The sequence below is a fragment of the Neltuma alba genome, unplaced genomic scaffold, assembly GCF_004799145.2.
Source record: "Neltuma alba isolate B1F8T4 unplaced genomic scaffold, ASM479914v2 tig00012893_pilon, whole genome shotgun sequence".
Classification (NCBI taxonomy): Eukaryota; Viridiplantae; Streptophyta; class Magnoliopsida; order Fabales; family Fabaceae; genus Neltuma; species Neltuma alba.
The window spans coordinates 23,745-42,350 of record NW_021637265.1 but is presented as its reverse complement, the minus strand read 5'-3'; the positions used below and the strand labels follow the sequence as shown (position 1 = coordinate 42,350).

At 36.4% G+C, this 18,606-nt stretch overlaps 4 protein-coding genes across 4 annotated transcripts; 2 read left to right on the top strand and 2 right to left on the bottom strand.

Annotated features, from left to right (window-relative positions):
- Positions 1-2,895: 2,895 nt before the first annotated feature.
- Positions 2,896-4,894, top strand: LOC114732220 (F-box protein At4g35930-like). Its single transcript, XM_028919515.1, has 4 exons — positions 2,896-3,314; positions 4,055-4,129; positions 4,238-4,347; positions 4,419-4,894. The coding sequence occupies exons 1-4, from the start codon at positions 2,961-2,963 to the stop codon at positions 4,678-4,680; spliced, it is 801 nt and encodes a 266-aa protein (XP_028775348.1). The 5' UTR covers positions 2,896-2,960; the 3' UTR covers positions 4,681-4,894.
- Positions 4,895-5,348: 454 nt separating this feature from the next.
- Positions 5,349-6,943, bottom strand: LOC114732218 (GDSL esterase/lipase EXL3-like). Its single transcript, XM_028919513.1, has 5 exons — positions 6,658-6,943; positions 6,423-6,553; positions 6,006-6,239; positions 5,640-5,895; positions 5,349-5,542 (listed from the first exon to the last, which is right to left on the bottom strand). Exons 1-5 carry the CDS (start codon positions 6,941-6,943, stop codon positions 5,349-5,351), a joined length of 1,101 nt encoding a protein of 366 aa, XP_028775346.1.
- A 1,488-nt stretch (positions 6,944-8,431) lies between these two features.
- Positions 8,432-11,860, bottom strand: LOC114732221 (rac-like GTP-binding protein RHO1). The gene is made up of 8 exons (XM_028919517.1): positions 11,792-11,860; positions 11,345-11,539; positions 10,501-10,588; positions 10,305-10,414; positions 10,034-10,097; positions 9,149-9,213; positions 8,969-9,034; positions 8,432-8,879 (listed from the first exon to the last, which is right to left on the bottom strand). Exons 2-8 carry the CDS (start codon positions 11,441-11,443, stop codon positions 8,781-8,783), a joined length of 591 nt encoding a protein of 196 aa, XP_028775350.1. The 5' UTR covers positions 11,444-11,539; positions 11,792-11,860; the 3' UTR covers positions 8,432-8,780.
- A 2,685-nt stretch (positions 11,861-14,545) lies between these two features.
- LOC114732219 (L10-interacting MYB domain-containing protein-like) lies at positions 14,546-16,875 on the top strand. The gene is made up of 3 exons (XM_028919514.1): positions 14,546-14,680; positions 15,220-15,576; positions 16,293-16,875. Exons 1-3 carry the CDS (start codon positions 14,660-14,662, stop codon positions 16,839-16,841), a joined length of 927 nt encoding a protein of 308 aa, XP_028775347.1. The 5' UTR covers positions 14,546-14,659; the 3' UTR covers positions 16,842-16,875.
- The last annotated feature ends 1,731 nt before the right edge of the window (positions 16,876-18,606 follow it).

Below are 18,606 nucleotides of genomic sequence, written 5' to 3'. Positions count from 1 at the left end.
GCCCCATAAGATATGATGGCATTGCATCTTAATTCAAAACACAAATAATTGAATTTATGGGTCATTCATCTTTATTATGTGCTATTTATTCAACACAACCCTATTCTATATGAATTTTTCTACATTGACTTAAGTATTAAGGACTTGTTTGAAATAACAATTGAAGGCTTTAAAAATAAATTTTTAATTATAGTTTAATAAATATAAGATAAATATACAAGGAAAATTTTGTTTCACCTTATATAAGAGCCTTCAAATAATCATAAATAGAGCAGCTGTAAAAACGTGAGCCTGGAAGAATGGCAAGGGCGCAATTTAAATGGGGAATGGGGGGCGACGTCGGGAATTCAATTCGTGGTGGAGATGACAGCTGCCGTGGGGCCTACCAAGGTACGACGGCAATAGAGGCGAGTGAGGGCACATGGCACCAACAGTCCCACACTCCCCTTCCGTGTACGTGGCTTTCATTTTCTCCCCTGCTCATCAGATTGTCGCTATCCCGTCCAACTCCCAAACCTCCTGTCTTCCTGTTAATTAGTCGGTTGGGACTGCATCCATTTCAGCTAATGCTGCACTCTGCACTCATACACAAGCCGCACCTGTGTCTCCTCTCTTCGCTTTCCTTCTCATTTCTATGATATTTTTGTAGCATGTTTTCTCTTGCATTTCAATATTAGTCTGATCGACAATACATATTTCCAAATTTGCAAGCAGATGAGATGGGTGAAATTTTATTCATTTGATGATTTAATTATTTCTAGTTTCCATATAAAACATAACCATGCTAAGCGCCTATGCACGTGAACCCCCGACAAGGCGGGCTCTTTCCGCTTCCCTTTTGCCCTTTGGCGCCATTATGTAGCCATGGCTTTTTTTTCACAGCAGACAAATTGGGATGGGAGCAGTGCGATTTAGTAGATTAGTTACTCCATTGTGCATAATGGGACGCTTTACTGCCAGTACCATGTAAGGTCCGAATAAGAATAAAATAAAATGTACTACTACATATATAATGCGTTAACAATCCACACACAGGTAATGGCGGGGGGGGGGGGGGAAATCCATACACAGGTGTCTGATAACCTCCTCCACGTATATTCTCTGTCACCTGTTAGGAATTCAGTCGCCTTGTGTTTAGGAATCACCTGTTATTTACAAACTCCCTAATGTATAACTTTATTTTTTAACACAAATAATTTAGATGAGTTATGTTTTCAGGTTCAGTGACTTTTACAGAGATATGCACTTACAAGTTACTTGCTGACAAAATTTTCACATTGGCAGTATGATTCAAATTAATGATCTTGTGAGTTTTGGACTAACTTTTTATCAGACCAATTATTATTTTAATCCTTCCTGTACGATGGTATAATTCGGCAGGTTTTTTTTGAGTATTCAGGTGCTTTAAAGACTAGATAACTGTCTTATACATGCACCCACCCTTAATCCATTAAAAAAGACATCAGACACGTGCATTTCATGCACAAAGACAGTATAGTTATATTAGTAATCCAGTCATTTCTACATGCTGTACAAACTGCTTGTCAAAGATTAAGAAAAACAGTGAAAATTATCTATAAACATATTATTTTTATCACGGTTAAAGTTGCTTCGAAACCAAAGCCTTGGTTGCTTAGCAGGATCAATCTCACTTCTCACCTCTGGTGGTAAATACAATTCTACCCAAACGACTAAAAATAACATTAAAAGTTACTTTAAAATTGAAACAATTTTTTTCGAAAATATAAATATAATTAATGGGAGGGAGTACTTTTCGGTTTGCATGGTATTGCTCCATCCGCAGGCATGCAATAGATGTGGTCAAGAGCGATGACTCACGGGTAAAGGCTGATTCCATAAAGGCCCAATTCCTACTTCCGCGCATTCATTCGCTCCCTCGTGCCCCTTGTCAAATCCATTTATCTTCTGTTGGCCAAAAAAAAAAAACTTTTATTTTCCTAAAACTTCCCTGATCTCCAATTTCTTTCTTTCTTTTTTCCTATGCCCCATAACAGAGCGAATATATTTTAATATAATATGATCAGTAAATTATTTTTTGGCCAGAGATTAAAAAAATTGATAATAGATCTATTTTTGTGCTTCCCTTTCAATTCAAATCACCAACCTCTCAATTTCCCTCTTATAATTTTCTTTTGGCCATTCCCTTTTATGCTTACAAGTACTCTAATTTTGAAAATCAATCTATCAATTTAACAATAAAAGTCAAAATTAATGCAGTTCTTCCTGTCCATCCAGTCCAACTTATCGAAATTCCCGCGGTCGGCAAAAATCAGGAATCCAATGACATTTGTTTGCGAGAGACCTACAGTTCTTGGAAAATTTGGCGGGCACTCGAAGCAAATTCAAAAAAAGGAGCAAAGCGAACCCTACCTCCCTCATTGTCTCTCCCCTCCTCTCTCCCTCTCTCTTCCCCCCAACCTTCATGTTTGCCCTGTCGCTGTCTAACTCAAATTCCGATTTTCTCTCTCCAGAATTTCTGCGCAGTGCGACCTACTCTCCGAGGTAAGTCCCTCCTAGCTTTTTCACTCCCTGGCTGATTTTGTGTTTGAATATTTAAATTAATCACTCGTCCCATGAAGTTCGCCGATAGTCTGATCTGGCTTCTACCTTCGTTATTTAGTCTCTATTAGGATTCTTCGTGGTTTCTACTTGCCGCTTTCTTTCGAGTTTATTAGATAGGTTCGTGGAAATCTCTAATATCTATTCACGCAAATTTCGTTTATTCTTTTTGATATTTGAGCCTGACCTTCAGGGTTTACTGAAATGATGATGGTTTGGCAAGGTGCTTCAAGTTTCTTCTGGAGTTTCCCTAGCCCATTTTTTCGACGTATTTGAAGGAATTTATTGTGGTTGTGTTTCAGGATAGGTTGATGGTAAATTAAGTAGAGCAAGGTCTTACTGCTGAGGCAACATCAATCGAGGCACACAAAGCGAAAAGCATGGGAAAGGTGTCTCCGCAAGAGAAGAGTGGCAAGAGAACTAAACAAACAAGACCATTTCACAACTCAAGTAGCAAGTATCTGAAACCAGGTGCTCTTGCTCAGCTTCGATCCGATAAGTCGTCCACTGTCAAGTCTTACAGGAATTTTAGAAAGAAAAGAGTGGCGATCTTGCATTCGAGGAAAACAGAGAATAGTGTAGCACCTGAAAACAAAGTACATGATAAAAGCCCTTTGATGTTATCGCCAGTGAATTTGGCCAAACAAAATTATTTGTCTGCTACACCAAAGACTCCACGAATTGAAAATTGTCAATCAGATTCAAGGCTTGAGTCGCTTCCCATGGATTTATTGGTATGATTAGTGCACGTTTTCTTTCTTTGAAGTTCTGGATCGGTAGATCTATTATCTTCAAAATTATGATTTCACATCGTGTTGTGTCCTGTATGACTGCCTTGTGTATTCTTCATTCTCTTATATTACAAATGGAATCATGTTTGACTGTCTTTTGGATTTAAAAGTACGTTATATTTATTCATCCCCTGTCTCCGTTTTTAAGGAGCCCTATGAAGCAATGTGCTCTTATCTTCAGCCCCCTTTCTTAAAGATTGGGGGGGGGGGTCTTTCATATTATCGTTGTTTGTGATGGACTGCTTCATTTCTTATTGCTTATCTCTCTTTATAGTGTTTTGAAGAACATAGACTTTATGTTTGCCATCGTTGTATGAGTTTACTGGATTGTGTTATCATCTAAATGACGACATTTGTTAATATGGACGGGGCCTAAGGTATTAATTAACAGGCTAAAGATGCACTATCTTCATGAAAAAAATGCATGAACACGCGCATTCAGACTTTTTTGTCCCTCACCAAGAAATAAGAGGGAGAAGAAGTTTGAATTACAATGTGTTACGGACAAACATGCCCCTGCATACAAAACTATATACTTAATGCTGTGAATCTCGTTTTTTCCTTTCCGTTTGGCTCTTTACTCGTCCAATTAGACTGCTGCAGTCAGCCGTGTATGCTCGCCATTTTCAACTCTTTTCGTCTTCATCTGTAGTGCTGACTTCCTTTTCCTTCACAAATTTGAGGTCAAAATATTGTGCCATTTGCACCATGACCAACTGAAGGCAGTCTTCCATGTTTCTCAAAGGATTAGAAAAGCAGTAAGTCTGTCTTTCTACTGTTTGGTATTCTTGCTTTAAGTGGTTGCTCTCCACAAGTGGTTCGTTTATTTGCAATCTTTGGTCATCACATGTTCTGTGTTATACAAGGTTTTGATAGCAAGGCAATTCCACTTCAATTATACGACCCCAGATCGCTCTCGCCAGGAAATGTTATGTACAACGACCCCCTGTCTCTCTGATCATTGGCCTTTTCTCTGGTAGGTATTTAACGCTTAAAGTTTCTTTCATTCTTGTGCACGTGTTTCTGATTTGTGGACTTAACATGTAGCAAGGGCGATGGGAAGAGTATGAAAATTTCAAGTCCGCACGCACCCAAAGCACCTAGGCATGGGCCACGACCGCCTTCTCGCCTAAAACTTTCCGAGATGCGGCAAGTCGCAGTTGTCCTTTTCAAGGAATCAGCATTCCCTTCTCGATGTATGATGCCATCAGTTTTACCAAAGCCCCTATCGAAAAGCTTGGCTTCTAATCGAGTTTTATTCTACGAGGATGAATTATGTCAGGCTGTTGCTCAGAACAAGCTTCGCTGATATAATCATGCCATATACATATACATCTTTTTCATCGCCTCATGTTTTTCTGCTGTATAGTTTCTGTCTCTAGTTTCTACGAGCAGTAGCAGGAAGAATAACAAGAATTCAATACTTGTGTATAGTGCTTTGTCTCCAGTTTCTTTTGGGGCATTTTAGTCGGCGTGTATATTTCAAATGTCTAAAATGATGAGAGTTATAAAATAGCCGGGGTTACTTTTTATATTACCAATACCTGTGTACGTCAAACAATTGCTTGTTGTTTCTGTATCGACACTTAGTTGCTCTTTCACTGTGGTATGAAATGCTCTGTTTTTGTGTTCCCGTACACATGCATGTTTTCCGAGTATCATACTATTTTCTCCCGCCGAAAATAAATCGGTTACGTTTCTATTGCTTATTCACGGTATTGCACTACCTTTCAGAAATGCAAATGAGAAAAAAAGTTGAAATTTGAACTTTTATAGGATAGTATTTCTCTATAAAACTCTGTTCAAGGGGTTGCATCATGTGGCCATGCCCAACACCAGTCAAGATACATTAATGCCTCAGGAGATATTTGGTCAGTCGCTATGAAATTATTGGGTAAGGGAACCCGAATGACTATACTGCTAGAAAATAAAACCCCCCAACGAAGTAGCTGTTTCAATTAAGATTGGAAAAATTTTCTAAAAGAAGTCCTTAATTTTATCATCAAGCACCAGAGAACTAAGGGCATGATAGGCCTTCTCTGTAGGATGGTAACTGTCCCAGAATACGTAGTCTGAGGAGTTTGTGCACGTATTTATGCTGTAAGGATTGCACAAGATGCCGACCTCTATATTTCCTGTTCCACAGCACCCTTTGTTTGTCACTTTAAAACCTGAAACGCCACACATAAGAAAAGCAATCAGCGGATCAAGTCGCTTACAATCTGCAACTCTCGCCTTTTAGTGGTAGGGTAAGAGCACGAAGATTACCATATGTAAATGGGTTTTGAAGAAGTGTAAGCAAAGGATTATAAACATCAAGATAGACAAGCCTTGACTCTGGAAACCTCTTGTTAAGGGCATCCATTTCAGAAGTGAGCTTGGAGTTGAAGAGAAGTGCTGCTAGGTTGGCATTGTATGAGCATTCTCTAAGGATGCCTCCTTCTATTGTTCTCTGTGACGGCATACACCCTATTGCTGTTACACCAAATACTCCAATTCTTCTAGCACCCATTCCATAAAGCTCCTGTGTTCCACTCAGGTTTTAATTTTTTTTTTCCCCTTTTAGAATATATAACACAAAATTTGAAGTTCAAAAATCCTTGGTAGGGAAAGATGGTTCCATAAAGCACACACCTGCAAGAAGTGTGAAGCTTGTGAAGCCATTAAGTCTGTATAAGATGGAATGTCATACTGGATTCGCCTAATTGGTGTTTGAACATAAGTATTGGCAATGTCATCACTTCCTATGCAGACTACGTATACGCTCTTTGATATTATAATCGCCGTTCTGCTTTCTCCAACTTCATCCTTTATCTTCTTTATGTACTCCTTGAACATGTTCAGCTGATCTGATAAAGGTATTACAGACTTTCACAACAAACAGAGTTAACAAAACTATGCAACACAAGTTCCTCAGATGCTTGCATTCAATGTTTGCAGAAAAAAACGATAACTTTGAATATATTTCTTCCTTCTTAGCATCACAAAAAAATGAGAACTCAATAACAAACACAACCTGCTGAAAAACGTTATGCAGGGTTAGTTATATACCATTAATTCAGAAGTGATAGGGTCATATCCAGCACCACCGGAGGCGAAGCTTACGCCGGTGAGGAGGTCTTGGAAATGCAGGCTTGGATCCAGATAAGCTGGCAAAAGCTTCTTGACACCAAATTTACCAGCTGAGAGAGAGCAGAAGAAGAAGAATGTGAGAAAAATGAGGGAGAAAATATCAATTATTTTCTGCACTAGTACCAAAAATAGAAAAGCATAAATGGGACACCACCTATGATGTCTGAGGGGACCAAACCATTGCTAAACCTCCCAGTTGGACGATTTCCCTCAGCGAAATCTCTACCGTATGGTGGGAAATTGCACTTGACGAGAGTGTTAATATAATTGTTGTTTCCTGGATCCACTATGGAGTCTCCAAAAGCAAAGACTGCTGGTATGGTTTCATTGTTTGGCAGGCTTACAACAGAGCCACTGTGTTCAAAGATGATAGCTATGGCGGAGAACCAAAGCATGGTTAAATGTATTTGAGAAAGAAGCTTCTGAAATAAAGGATCCATGTTGACAACACGAAAATGAACTTCTGTTTATTTGGATCTTTTTGAGTATTTTATAGGCGGGCAAAGCTTAATTTGACTGGGTTATCTGAGACGCACTGTACTTTAGAAATAAACGTAAATTTGCATCCATTAGTAATGTTATTTGCAGTCATAAGATTGTGCTCTCTAACGAAATCCAATGTTTGACAAGTATATGTGCTCATCTGCAGCTAAGGCCTGCTCATTAATTAATGGAAGATAAAGAGAATTATGTGGCAGCAATTCATGTAAAAAGGCTGAATCGTAAAATCTTCATGCCGCCCCTCTTGCATGATTGAACCTCTGCTCATTTCAGCGTAATTCATAGTTTCCCTATGATTCATTCATATTATTATCCGGCCACCAAATGGTTTATAATAGCATAACTATTGCCATTTATATAAATTAAAAGCAAAAAGTTTTCCCGATATTTTTGAAACAAAATTTGCTTAGATTTAATGCCTTTTAAATTTTTTAGGGATATTCGACTTGTTTTTTTTTTTTGAAGTATCTGTATTTTTATCAACCCAAAACGAGAACTCTATAAATATATATTAGCAGAGAATATATTTTATTTCCCTTAAATGAGTCTTAATATTATTTTAAACATCATTTCAAAAGTGCAATGAAAAATTTATTCTTTTAAAAACAAATAACGTTATCTTTAATTTCATTTAACGTGGTGGATTTTGTGCGTATTTTACCGTTTTATGTTTAATGTAAAAGATTTTGAATCAAGTAATTTTTCTTGAATTCTTGCCAGACAAGCCCTAATTACGCTTGCTTTTCACTGAATCAATCCATATTTATGAGTTAATATTCGTTATTTTATTAGGTGAGCACATTTTCACTTCTATTTTGTCATGCACTTTTTTTGAGGTTCTTTTGTTTTTGTTTTTTGCCAACACTTTTTTGTTCAGGGTTCAAAATCATATAATTCAATTTCAAATAATTATTATTCAAATTAATTTTAATTTTAGGGAGAATCTAAAAAAAATATTTGAATTTCAGAATTCCAAATCAATTTTGTTCACTACATTTTAATAACAATTTATAACATTTGAAAACCAAATAATAACACATTCTTATAATCATTCCCAACTTGAGATTTTAAAATATTTTTTCCATATTTTTTCCTAATTTTAACTATAATTATGTACTTCTCAAAACATCCAAAATATAAAAGAGTTTTATCACCAACATATATATATATATATATATATATATATATTTGGCATCACACACATTTTTATATTCACATCTTACAACTTACAATTATCTGAAATTTGTGACAGAATCATTTATCTTAAATCCAGTAGCTTTCTGTTCCCATTTCTTCTTGGTGTCGGTCAACACCATTCATGTTCGTGAACAAATTTAAGTGACTGAGGAAAATACAAGGGAAAATTCCACGCTGCTTCAACAAGAAGAAGATCGCACCTTAGTACTAGAAACCTCTGTACAGAGACGAAGCCTAACACCAGAATACAAATTAATTAATTTAGATGTATATATCTTCAAGCAAACAAGGCTGTTCTCCTAACTGGGATATCCCAGTCTATTAATACATAAATCGAAACAGTAAGTTAAGAAAAAAAGCGGGGAACCATGAAATGCAAATTTGACAATTAGAGTTCACAACAATTCCTAGAAAGCAAAGAATCAAAACCACCTCATGCTTCAAGGAGATCTAGAGTACCGTCAGACCAACACCCATATAGATTCCCACTTCTTCAGCTGCAAATGAATGATTAAAAAGCAACAGGGGCAGAGAAACAGGCGGAACAGAGAGGGCTGTCCAATGTTTACACCTAGTAAATCATAATATGGAACAGGCCTTTGCTTTATTTTTCTTTTTCTTCTGCTTTGGCGGTTGAAGAACAACTCTTATGGCTTGATCGAACACTGCCTTCACATTCTGCAGTAAATTCCAGATGAAAACTTCAAATCCAAGCACTTCAAATTTACTCACGTCAGATGAAAGTCAATAATAGACTCAACTAATACCTGCTGGGTTTTCGAACTGCATTCAATGTAAGCAGGTGCATTGATCAGCTTCCTAAGCTCTTCTCCCTTGGATGAAATTACAATGTCAATTTTTCTTTTTCTCCTTTCGATTAAAGGGCTTCCAAAGATGTCCTAAATGTAAATAATATAATATCAACAAGCAAAATTGATCTTATGTACCTGAGCCGTGGTAATTGGTACAGCACCTGGATGGTCTATGAAGAACTGCTTATCATCCCGAAGGTCTGTCACAAGAAGAAATTTTAAGAACACAACTGAACTAAATAGATAGTAAAACCTCTTTACATAACACTGTCCAATATAATTCTATCTCTGGTCCAAATCATCCGCATAATTTTTCCGGAGTACACAACTCTATGTTTTCATTTTTTCCCCCATAATACAAAGCAAAGTGTAAGAATGACGAATGAAGAAGAAATACAGAAACATTAACATAAGCCCAACACTGACAAGCATTTTCAGTGAAATGGATAATTCATCCACTCCACCACAACTCAAACACTACCAATCTTCTAAGCATTTTGCATTTAATAAATACTCCCGATACTAAAATGCTACAACATTGCGCTAGACTCCCCAGTGTGTTCAATCTAGTTATTCACAGAAAAAAAAAAATTAAAAGGAAAATACATATCATACTGACATGTCTGAAGATTAACATTGTCTAATTATTTAATGCTGATGCTGAGAAGGGACCAAAATCCAAAAAATTTGCAAAATCCACTATTTCAGGAATAAATGGGAAGGGGAAAAAAACCCAATAGAAAGGCATTAAAAGAAGCACCAAAAACAGCAGTTCATCACTGAGGAAAAAATGATCACAGAAAAATAAAAAATCATCCGTGTTGTTGATATTGGACAGTTCCAAGACATTAATCAAGAAGCTACCTAATCCAAAATAAGAAATTGCATGCAACCATAATAACCAAACCTAATGGAATTTGACGTCATATAACTTAGTTACAACAGAAAGAGCCGCTAAAATTAATAATTTATAAGCTGCAAGGAAGCAACTAAAAAGTCATGCTATTCATATAAACTCACCAAGCTTTGTGCCGACCAGAACTATGGGGACACCGGGTGCATAGTGCTTCAACTCTGGAATCCACTGGAAACGAAACCAACGGATTAACAATGTAGATAATTTTAATAAAAAGACAGAATGCAGTATATTGTTCATTGCGGATCATAGTGAAACCAGTGACATTCAAGTTCCAGGAGATAAGCACAAGAGTTCAAATGATTTAAAAAAAAACAAAAGAAAAAGAAAAAAGCGGATGATGCTTCAACTCCCAAATATCGAGGAGCATAGTACCTTTTTGGAAACATTTTCGTAACTGGCTTTGCTTATGAGAGAGAAAGCCAGTATGAAAACATCAGCACCACGGTAACTCAAAGGTCTTAATCTGTTATAATCTTCTTGTCCTGTTCCACAAAATAATAGAATAAAAAGCCAGAGAGAAGAAGCAATGTAAAATTGAAGCAATAAAAGAATAACCATGCAGCATTACCAGCAGTGTCCCACAAGCCCAAATTAACAGTGCTTCCATTGACAACCACATTTGCACTGAAATTGTCGAAGACAGTTGGCACATAATCCTGTTTGTAAGCACATGTGAAAAAAGTAAAACGACAATGGTCTCCTTTTTCCAGTTAGCATACAAATATGAGATCAACACTTAATTTGCAGTTTATCCGTTAGTGTCATCAAAATATGCTTCTACTTTAAATAGGTAATCAAACCACCATTTCCTGTATTCTCATTCCTTTCTAATACAAACAGCACGGATAATTTGTTAAAACCTAAGATGCACGGACATTGATACAAATACAGGACGTGACACTAACTCTGACACAAACGCAACTCCTTTATGTAGTGTTCTTTATACATGCGTAAAGGCATAATCAAACATCATGATTACGACCCTAAATGCAGGTCAAAACAGGGTTTAATAACCATCAATTAATTTATTAAATAAATTCAAAGTGCTAATCATGTTGGGTTTAAGAAGCCAATGGTAAGTCGCAGAATAAACATACTTCGCATCACCACCCCAAGCTTCTTTGGCTTGTTTTGTTTTTGTTTTTGTTTTTTTTGGGGGGGGGGGGGGGGAGGCGTTGGTTCATGGTTTCATTATTACTGCCAAACTAACTTTCCAAAACAACAGGAGCAACCCCACAAACCATTTAATCCAAGTTGCCAATCCCGAACTACCGTCCTTGAAAGAAAGAACACTTTTCTTCACCGCTCGAGTTTCTTCCCATTTCGTATAATTTAACATTCTCGTTGTAATGCCTCAAAAACCAAAATTTTAGTATCAGGCTCAAAAAAAGGAAAAAATAACAAGAGCTCACAGTGGGAAAGGTATTGCTGGTATAGGATATTAGCAAACATGTCTTGCCCACAGCTCCATCCCCAACAGTGACGCACTTTATGAACCTAGAAGCGCTCATCTTTGTTGAATATTGAAAGCCTCAGATCTTCGCCTGAGGACACGATCACACGCCCCTCTGATTTCTCCTTCTGATGCTTCTACTTCAATTGCAGATCTGTATGGAGCAAAACGCAAATGCAGAAAAAGTACAACCTTCCATAAATAAAGGAAAAGAAAAACAAAAGAATGCCCAAATGTTTTCGAACCCTAGCTGCGAAATGCCCAGAGTGAAGAATAACGATAAGATAGGAACTTGCAACGAAAAGAAAGAAAATTTTCAAGAAATTGGGAAACCCTAATGCTTATGGAGAAAGACAGAATTATTCATTGCGGTAAGCAGATGCAGATGAAAGAGAAAGAAACAAACCCCTTTGGCCGGGAAATTTTGCCGTTGAAGCGTTCGTTGAGCGAACCAATCTTCACCAACAATCCCCCCCTCAGGTGGTGTTACTATTGTTATTTTATTTATGATTCTCTAAACTTGTAAAATTTCCTTTTTTTGACAATTTTATATGACGACTTCGTCGCAAGCCAATTCGGCTCCCCTCAATGATAGGACCTTGTCCTCACCCTACTCACGGATTCGCTTAGCTTCCTTTTTTCCCCCTTTTATTTTTAACTTTTGTTTAATTGATTTTCTATCACAGGGTGGGCAAACCTTCTTGATAACGACAAAATACTGCATGAAAAGAATAAATACCAGTGTGATTAAAATAATAATATAATACAATATAATACTGCTACTACTAAAGCTGCAGTAAAGAACAACACGAAGTAGAAGCACCAGGAGGCAACAAAAATTATCGGACAGCGATAAAAATTCTTTATAAACATATTTCATACAAATCGAGTTAAAACTTTTTTTACATATTTATATCATATTTTGTAAACTACTCAATGTCAATTCAGATTGTCATAAGCATATATAGGGCCTATTTGATTATTGATAGAAAAAGTAATTTATTATTAATTTAACTTTAAAAAAATAAAATTAGATAAGAATTAAATTGGGTGATGTAAATTGTGTTTGGATTAGATTTATAAAAATTAGTTTGTAAAAATTAAATTGGGTGAACGGTTGTTTGAATTATGATTAAATAAAAGTAAGTTTAGTTTGTAAAATTATTAAAATATATATTTTTATTAGATAATAAAAATAATTTATATAATACTATGAATTAAATTAAGTTTAGTTTATAAGATTATCAAAGAAAGTATATTTTTATTAAATAAAAATGATTAAAAAATAAATTTACATAATGTAATGAACTTAAATTATTATAATAGGAAAAAGAGAAATTTAAAGAACGAAATATATTTTTAAAAATTAGAAATACTATAAAAAGGATTTTGTAAATAGAAAAGGATAAGAGTGAACGAGTGTGAGTGTGGCGGGGACAACGAAACCGGCTTTGGAATTAGAGAATAGAGGTATAAGAGGGAGAGAAGAATATCTGATACTCTAATTACTCCTCCTGTCCTTAATATAAGACCCAATTGGTGAGTTAGTTTTGGTCCTAAATATAAGACCCATTTCTCATATTTATCAATTTTCTCTAAATTACCCTTATAGACACTCCCTCAATCATAATCAAGTGTAGAAGAGGGAGGGGTATTAAGAAAGATGATTATGGTGTTTTAGGAAAAACATGTCACATTTTTTATAATTAACTAACTTACCTAACTTCTTTAATCTAATCAAATTAGTTAAATGGGTCTTATATTAAGGACCGGAGGAGTATTATTTTAGGGTTGTTTCTCCAATCATAAGCACGGTGCATGAGCTCAAAACGTTGCTCGGCCCAGCTCAGCTTATTCAAATCGCGCCTTGAATCTCACTTCTGGCCCACAAGTAAGATGAAATAAAAGTTCAACCAAACAGACTTAAATTTCTAAATATACTTCTAAGCTGAAATAAAGAGTTTCTGCACCTGTGACCGCTGAGGCAGACGGACGCATAATCACGCATCCTTGTTTCCTAGACGAGGGGTTAAGATTTAACTTATACAGCGGACAAATCTAATATAAATAGAGGTGGGCTTTTTACATAATCAAATAAAAATATTTATTAAACTTCAATTAAATGTAATGACGACGACGCGCAAAAATATCTCTAAAATATGTAATTTTCATATTAGATCACGCAGTGACATTATTCTTATAAAGTTTATAGAGATTTTCATCACATTAATTTTTGTCGCGAGAGAACTATGCTGCCCTTGTACAAAAACCAAAAGAAAAATCTGTTCGCCATCGACAATAAAGTGACTTGGGGACAAGAAAAAAACAATTTTAATTATATAAAATAAAAAAATAAAAGTTTAGATTGTGATATTATTCTTAAGGTAAAGTCAATAACTAAGTGCAGCCCATCCTTTAAACAACACCCGCTAACATTGGCCCAAAAAAAAAAAAACACTCCCACCGGTAAGGACCTTTGCTTCAATCGGACAGTCAATGGACGAGGTGCTGGCTGTTGGAGAAGTCGTTCCTCCTTCATTCGTTGCGAGCGCTGATAAGTGGTTCTGGTATGCTCTGGGATTTGATTTCTGCGATTCATGGTTTGGATAAATCACAAACGATTTTGATAAATGTTGTTGGTGATGGCCATCTTCATGTTCTTTTTCTGAGTTTGCTTCCTTATTTGATTTTATTGATAAATGATAAGTGGTTATAGCATGCGATGAACGGCGGGTTTCCTTTTTCTTAAGGAGATTTTGGTTTTTTTTATATTATACTTTTTTATACTTAATTTTTTTACCTGTGTTTTATACTTAATTCATATGTTTATTTTTGGCCAAAAATATTCATATGTATATCAAATAAAAATCATATTAAAGTTTTTCTGTCATACAAAAAATATTTATAAATAAATCTAATTATTTTATTAATTTTTGTTCTCCTTTTTTTGGCCAATTATTTTTATTTTCCTTTGGTCCAAATACTGAGAGAGCATGGAGTGACGAAAAATTTGAGCCGGAGGAACAAGTTCCGAGTTCCGACCAGCCATAAATAGTTGAATGATTTTTCCTATTTTAAAATAATAAACATTAACATAATGATAATAATCGATCATTCTATGTAACAGCACCCTTCCTTCCAGCCTTGCACCCTTTTTATCCAGTTTTTCCGCCCGTCGAGCGTCACCTAATTTCCTTCATCAGACATAAAAGGCCGGCGATTATGAAATTCCCAATAAAGTAAGTGGCTTTGGCGGTTTTGCCCGTCGAGGTTTATGACCAAGGCAGCTCTTCCGGTAAATTGATTTTTTTTTTTAATGTAATTCATTGCTGCTTGGTTTTGCTCATGACTCTTTCCCTTTGTCCAATCTCCTCTCCGTGGCTGTGGTTATTGCTTATTTGTGTTTTAGGCGTTTGTCTGGAGTCTGGATTCCCTTTTCCTTTCCGTCAACCAGAGTATTGATTCGGCCGCCGCACCGTTCTGTTTCTCGAATGTGCCCCTTTTCGGCGCTAACGAACGGAAACGGGGGAGGCAACTGCATCTCTTTCTTTTTCTTAAATTTTTTTTTTTAAATTAATGCGACGACTAAATTGGGTGGCAAACATATGGCCCGCTCGGGTTCTTCTTTTGTTTTGTGCGTGTTCTGTAGACAGTAGGCTTCATGCTCCCTGGCTTAATCCGTCAGAGTGTTCTCGTTTACATTTACAGTTATTTGTTCTGGCCTCTTGCAATAGTAATTGAATCAGTCATTTGCGGTCATCTAGAAGCTATCGGTAACTCTTATATGCATACAACTCTCTCTTTAACAGGCATTTTTTGTCTGTTAAATGGTAGATGGCAGGTCGAGTTACAAGATCAAGAAGACTACCACCTCAGCAGCAGGAACAGCAGTCAAGGGCTAGGTGGACCACATCGCTCACTAAGATACTTGTAGACCTGATGGTTGACCAAGTACATAAAGGGAATAAACAGAGCAACTCTTTTAACAAGAAGGCATGGAAATATATTTGTGATGAATTTTACAGCAAGACAGGTCTGAAATGGGATAAGGAACAACTCAAAAATCGTTATTCAGTATTGAGGAAGCAGTATACAACTGTAAAGTCCATTCTCGAACGAAGTGATTTTAATTGGGATGAAGCCACAGGATCTATTATTGCCGAGGAGGAAGTTTGGGCTGAATACATCAAGGTATGTGTCTTTCTCTTTTGTTTTATCGTCATCACATGTTAGTCGTTTGTTCAAGTCATGATTCCATTACGTGATCATTCCAATGTCCCTTTAGACTGATATCTTTTGTGGCAAGATTTCAGCGGTTTTGTTTTAACCAGAACATATCTTTTGTTGCCTGTTCAAGATGTATGGCTTCCTTCCCCAACTGAATCATTACTATATCTACTTTTACCAATCCATCTTTATCATCTGTTCTCTCATTAGTTTTTCATGTCAATTTTTTTTATCATGCATTACAAATTATGCACATCTGGTATTATATTTTCTGCTATTTCATCAACAGGTTGTTTAATCCTGCAATAACTTGTCACTCATTGTATTAAAGATTACAATCTCATTATCCAGTGTAAATTCTTCATATCATGCTATCGTCTTTTTCTGTAGGCCCAGAGAAAAATCGATCTTACTATCTCTTTGACCCTGTTTAATTTATAGGATGGATTTGTTTATATGGCTTCCCTTTGGTCCTCTGCACATGGTTTTTTCAAGGCATCCTTTATTTAACATCCAGAGAGATTGATCAACTTTAATATGACTGCGGGCTGTTTAATTAGGAATTTTCTACTGTTAGGTTTGCGGTTTTTGTGGCTATTTTTCGAGATATTTTCTTCTCCACTAAATTGTATTTCTCCTTCCTTGTTTTCTCGGAAAATAATTCCTGACCATGCCGGCAGGAACATCCTGATGCGGAGACAATAAAAGGTAGCGGCTGCTCAATCTACAAAGACCTATGTACAATATTTTCTGAGCCAGCAACCAATGGCAGGCATGAATCCGTAGCCGCATCTGAGGGTGATGGTACTTCTAGGCCTTGTCCAGAGCCTATGAGCACGCAGCGAGAGGAGTCCTCTTCGGGATCCGAGGATGATGAAGATGATGATGATCCTGACGCCATCCTACCTTCTACACCTATTGCAACATGTAACCGCAAAAGAGGACGTAAAGGAATCGACGATGTCATTGCGGGAGCCATACTGGAGATGGCAGCCGCTTCAAAAATGAGAGAAGCTGCGATAGAGCAGTATAATGCTAGATATAGCATGGCTGACTGTATAAAGGAATTGGATGTGATGCAGGGTGTTGAACGACCACTGTATTTTGCCGCTCTAAATCTGTTCAATAAACCTAACGCGAGGGAGATTTTCTTGTCTCTTAAAAGGGATAAACGTATAACTTGGTTGCGGGGCAAGTGTGCTGTTGCATCCAGTAGCAGCGTGGCTTGAAATAATTTTTTTAAAAATTTTTTTGTGTTTTTTGGGGGGGGGGGGATAGTATGATGTTTGCTCACACTCAGTTTTGTAAGATTTACTAGTTGAATAGTTGATGATGTCATATCACAATGCTTTTGTTGCTGATAAGCCAGCACAAGAGGCAAGAGGCCTTCATCCAAAATTTCTGTTTGGTCGTTCTCCCATTCTGAGTTGTGCCTTGGTAATAAAAAGTAAACCTGCCAGTTTGGTCGCTAACTTGGCCCTTAATGACGCTCGGTAACAATAGACTGCAACTGTTTTCCAGACAAAATGATAAAATAAATATGCAACAAGCCAGCCGAGGCATACTATACCCCGAATTTGTAAAATAATACACCAGCTCTGAGGTCTTTTAACTCTCAAAACAAGAAGTCTAATGGATGAGGAGCACTTTGGAGACTGCTTGTGTGTGAGATATCTGAAGCTGTATGAATTACCGAGAGATAATGTTTTTTTAATAAACTAAATAAAAGGAGGTTTCCTTGGAACTAAATAATATGCAAGTGGAAATGTCTGCAACTCTGCTGTAAATAGAAACAGATTCATATGTTTACGAGTCCGACCTTGCGAGACCACAAGTCTTCGTGCATTTAAACTCTTTTTAAATAGAAATGGCAGCATGTCTGCCCGGCCAATGAGCCATATCCCACCTCTTATTGTGACTGTCAGATATATGACCTCAAAAGAATAAGAGATTGCGCAAATTACTGACTATAGAATGTGTGTTTGATAAAGAAATAAAATAGTTTGTTAGTCACAAACAAGATTACGGATTAAAGAATCAGTTTACTTTGACACACAACAAGTTAAGAATTATTTTTTTTAAGGACAAAGTAAAGACTTAGATTTACATTGGGTGCTCATCACCCATTACTCATCAGATCTGGACAGTCTAGATTTATTTTTATTTTTAAAAATAATTATTTCAATATATATAAAATAAAAAATAAAGATAATCTTTTAACCATTATTTTTTAAAAATATAATTTTTATATTTTAAAATAATTATCTAATAATATTAAATCTGGACCCTCCAGATTAGATCTGGACTGTCCAGATTGCTCATCAGATGATGAGCACCTAATACTTATCACCTGATGAGCACCTATGTGTGTCGCGTCGCGCAACAACTGTGCTGATGACGACCACGCAGGATGATGCGACATCATTGTGTCAATGACGACATTGATGATCCTTTCTCATAGTTCTTATATGCATTCTTTTTTCCAGCTTAAGTAAGTCTTAAAATTATAGATATGGTCATAATTTATATACTTACATAAATTAAACAATATAAAACATAATTTTCAACTCATTTAATAATCGTTATGTAATGGCCAATACATGCAAGTAATGTTTATGGATACCCATTATTCGCCTTCTACGAGGAAGCATGACAAACGAGGATGCTCCCTGGACCATGCTTCAGATCCTTTTTTTTTTTTTTTTCCCCCGACAACGCTTCAGATCTTTACGTAAAGGAAAAACATAATATGCTTTGCCCTTGCCCCCTAACAAATATGGGGCATCAAAATCATTTTTCATTTACTTAAATTATATGACAAGCGAAAAAGTATTCATGAAAAAACCTCAGACACGAATAGATACCTTGAAACACAAATAAAACGTATAATATGCCTTCCTTCGTTTTGGTTGGTAACAAGGAGAAGATGGAACAAATGCTTTTCTTGATTTGCTTCATGGAAGCACCTAAAACCATACGCAGAATTCTGCAGCG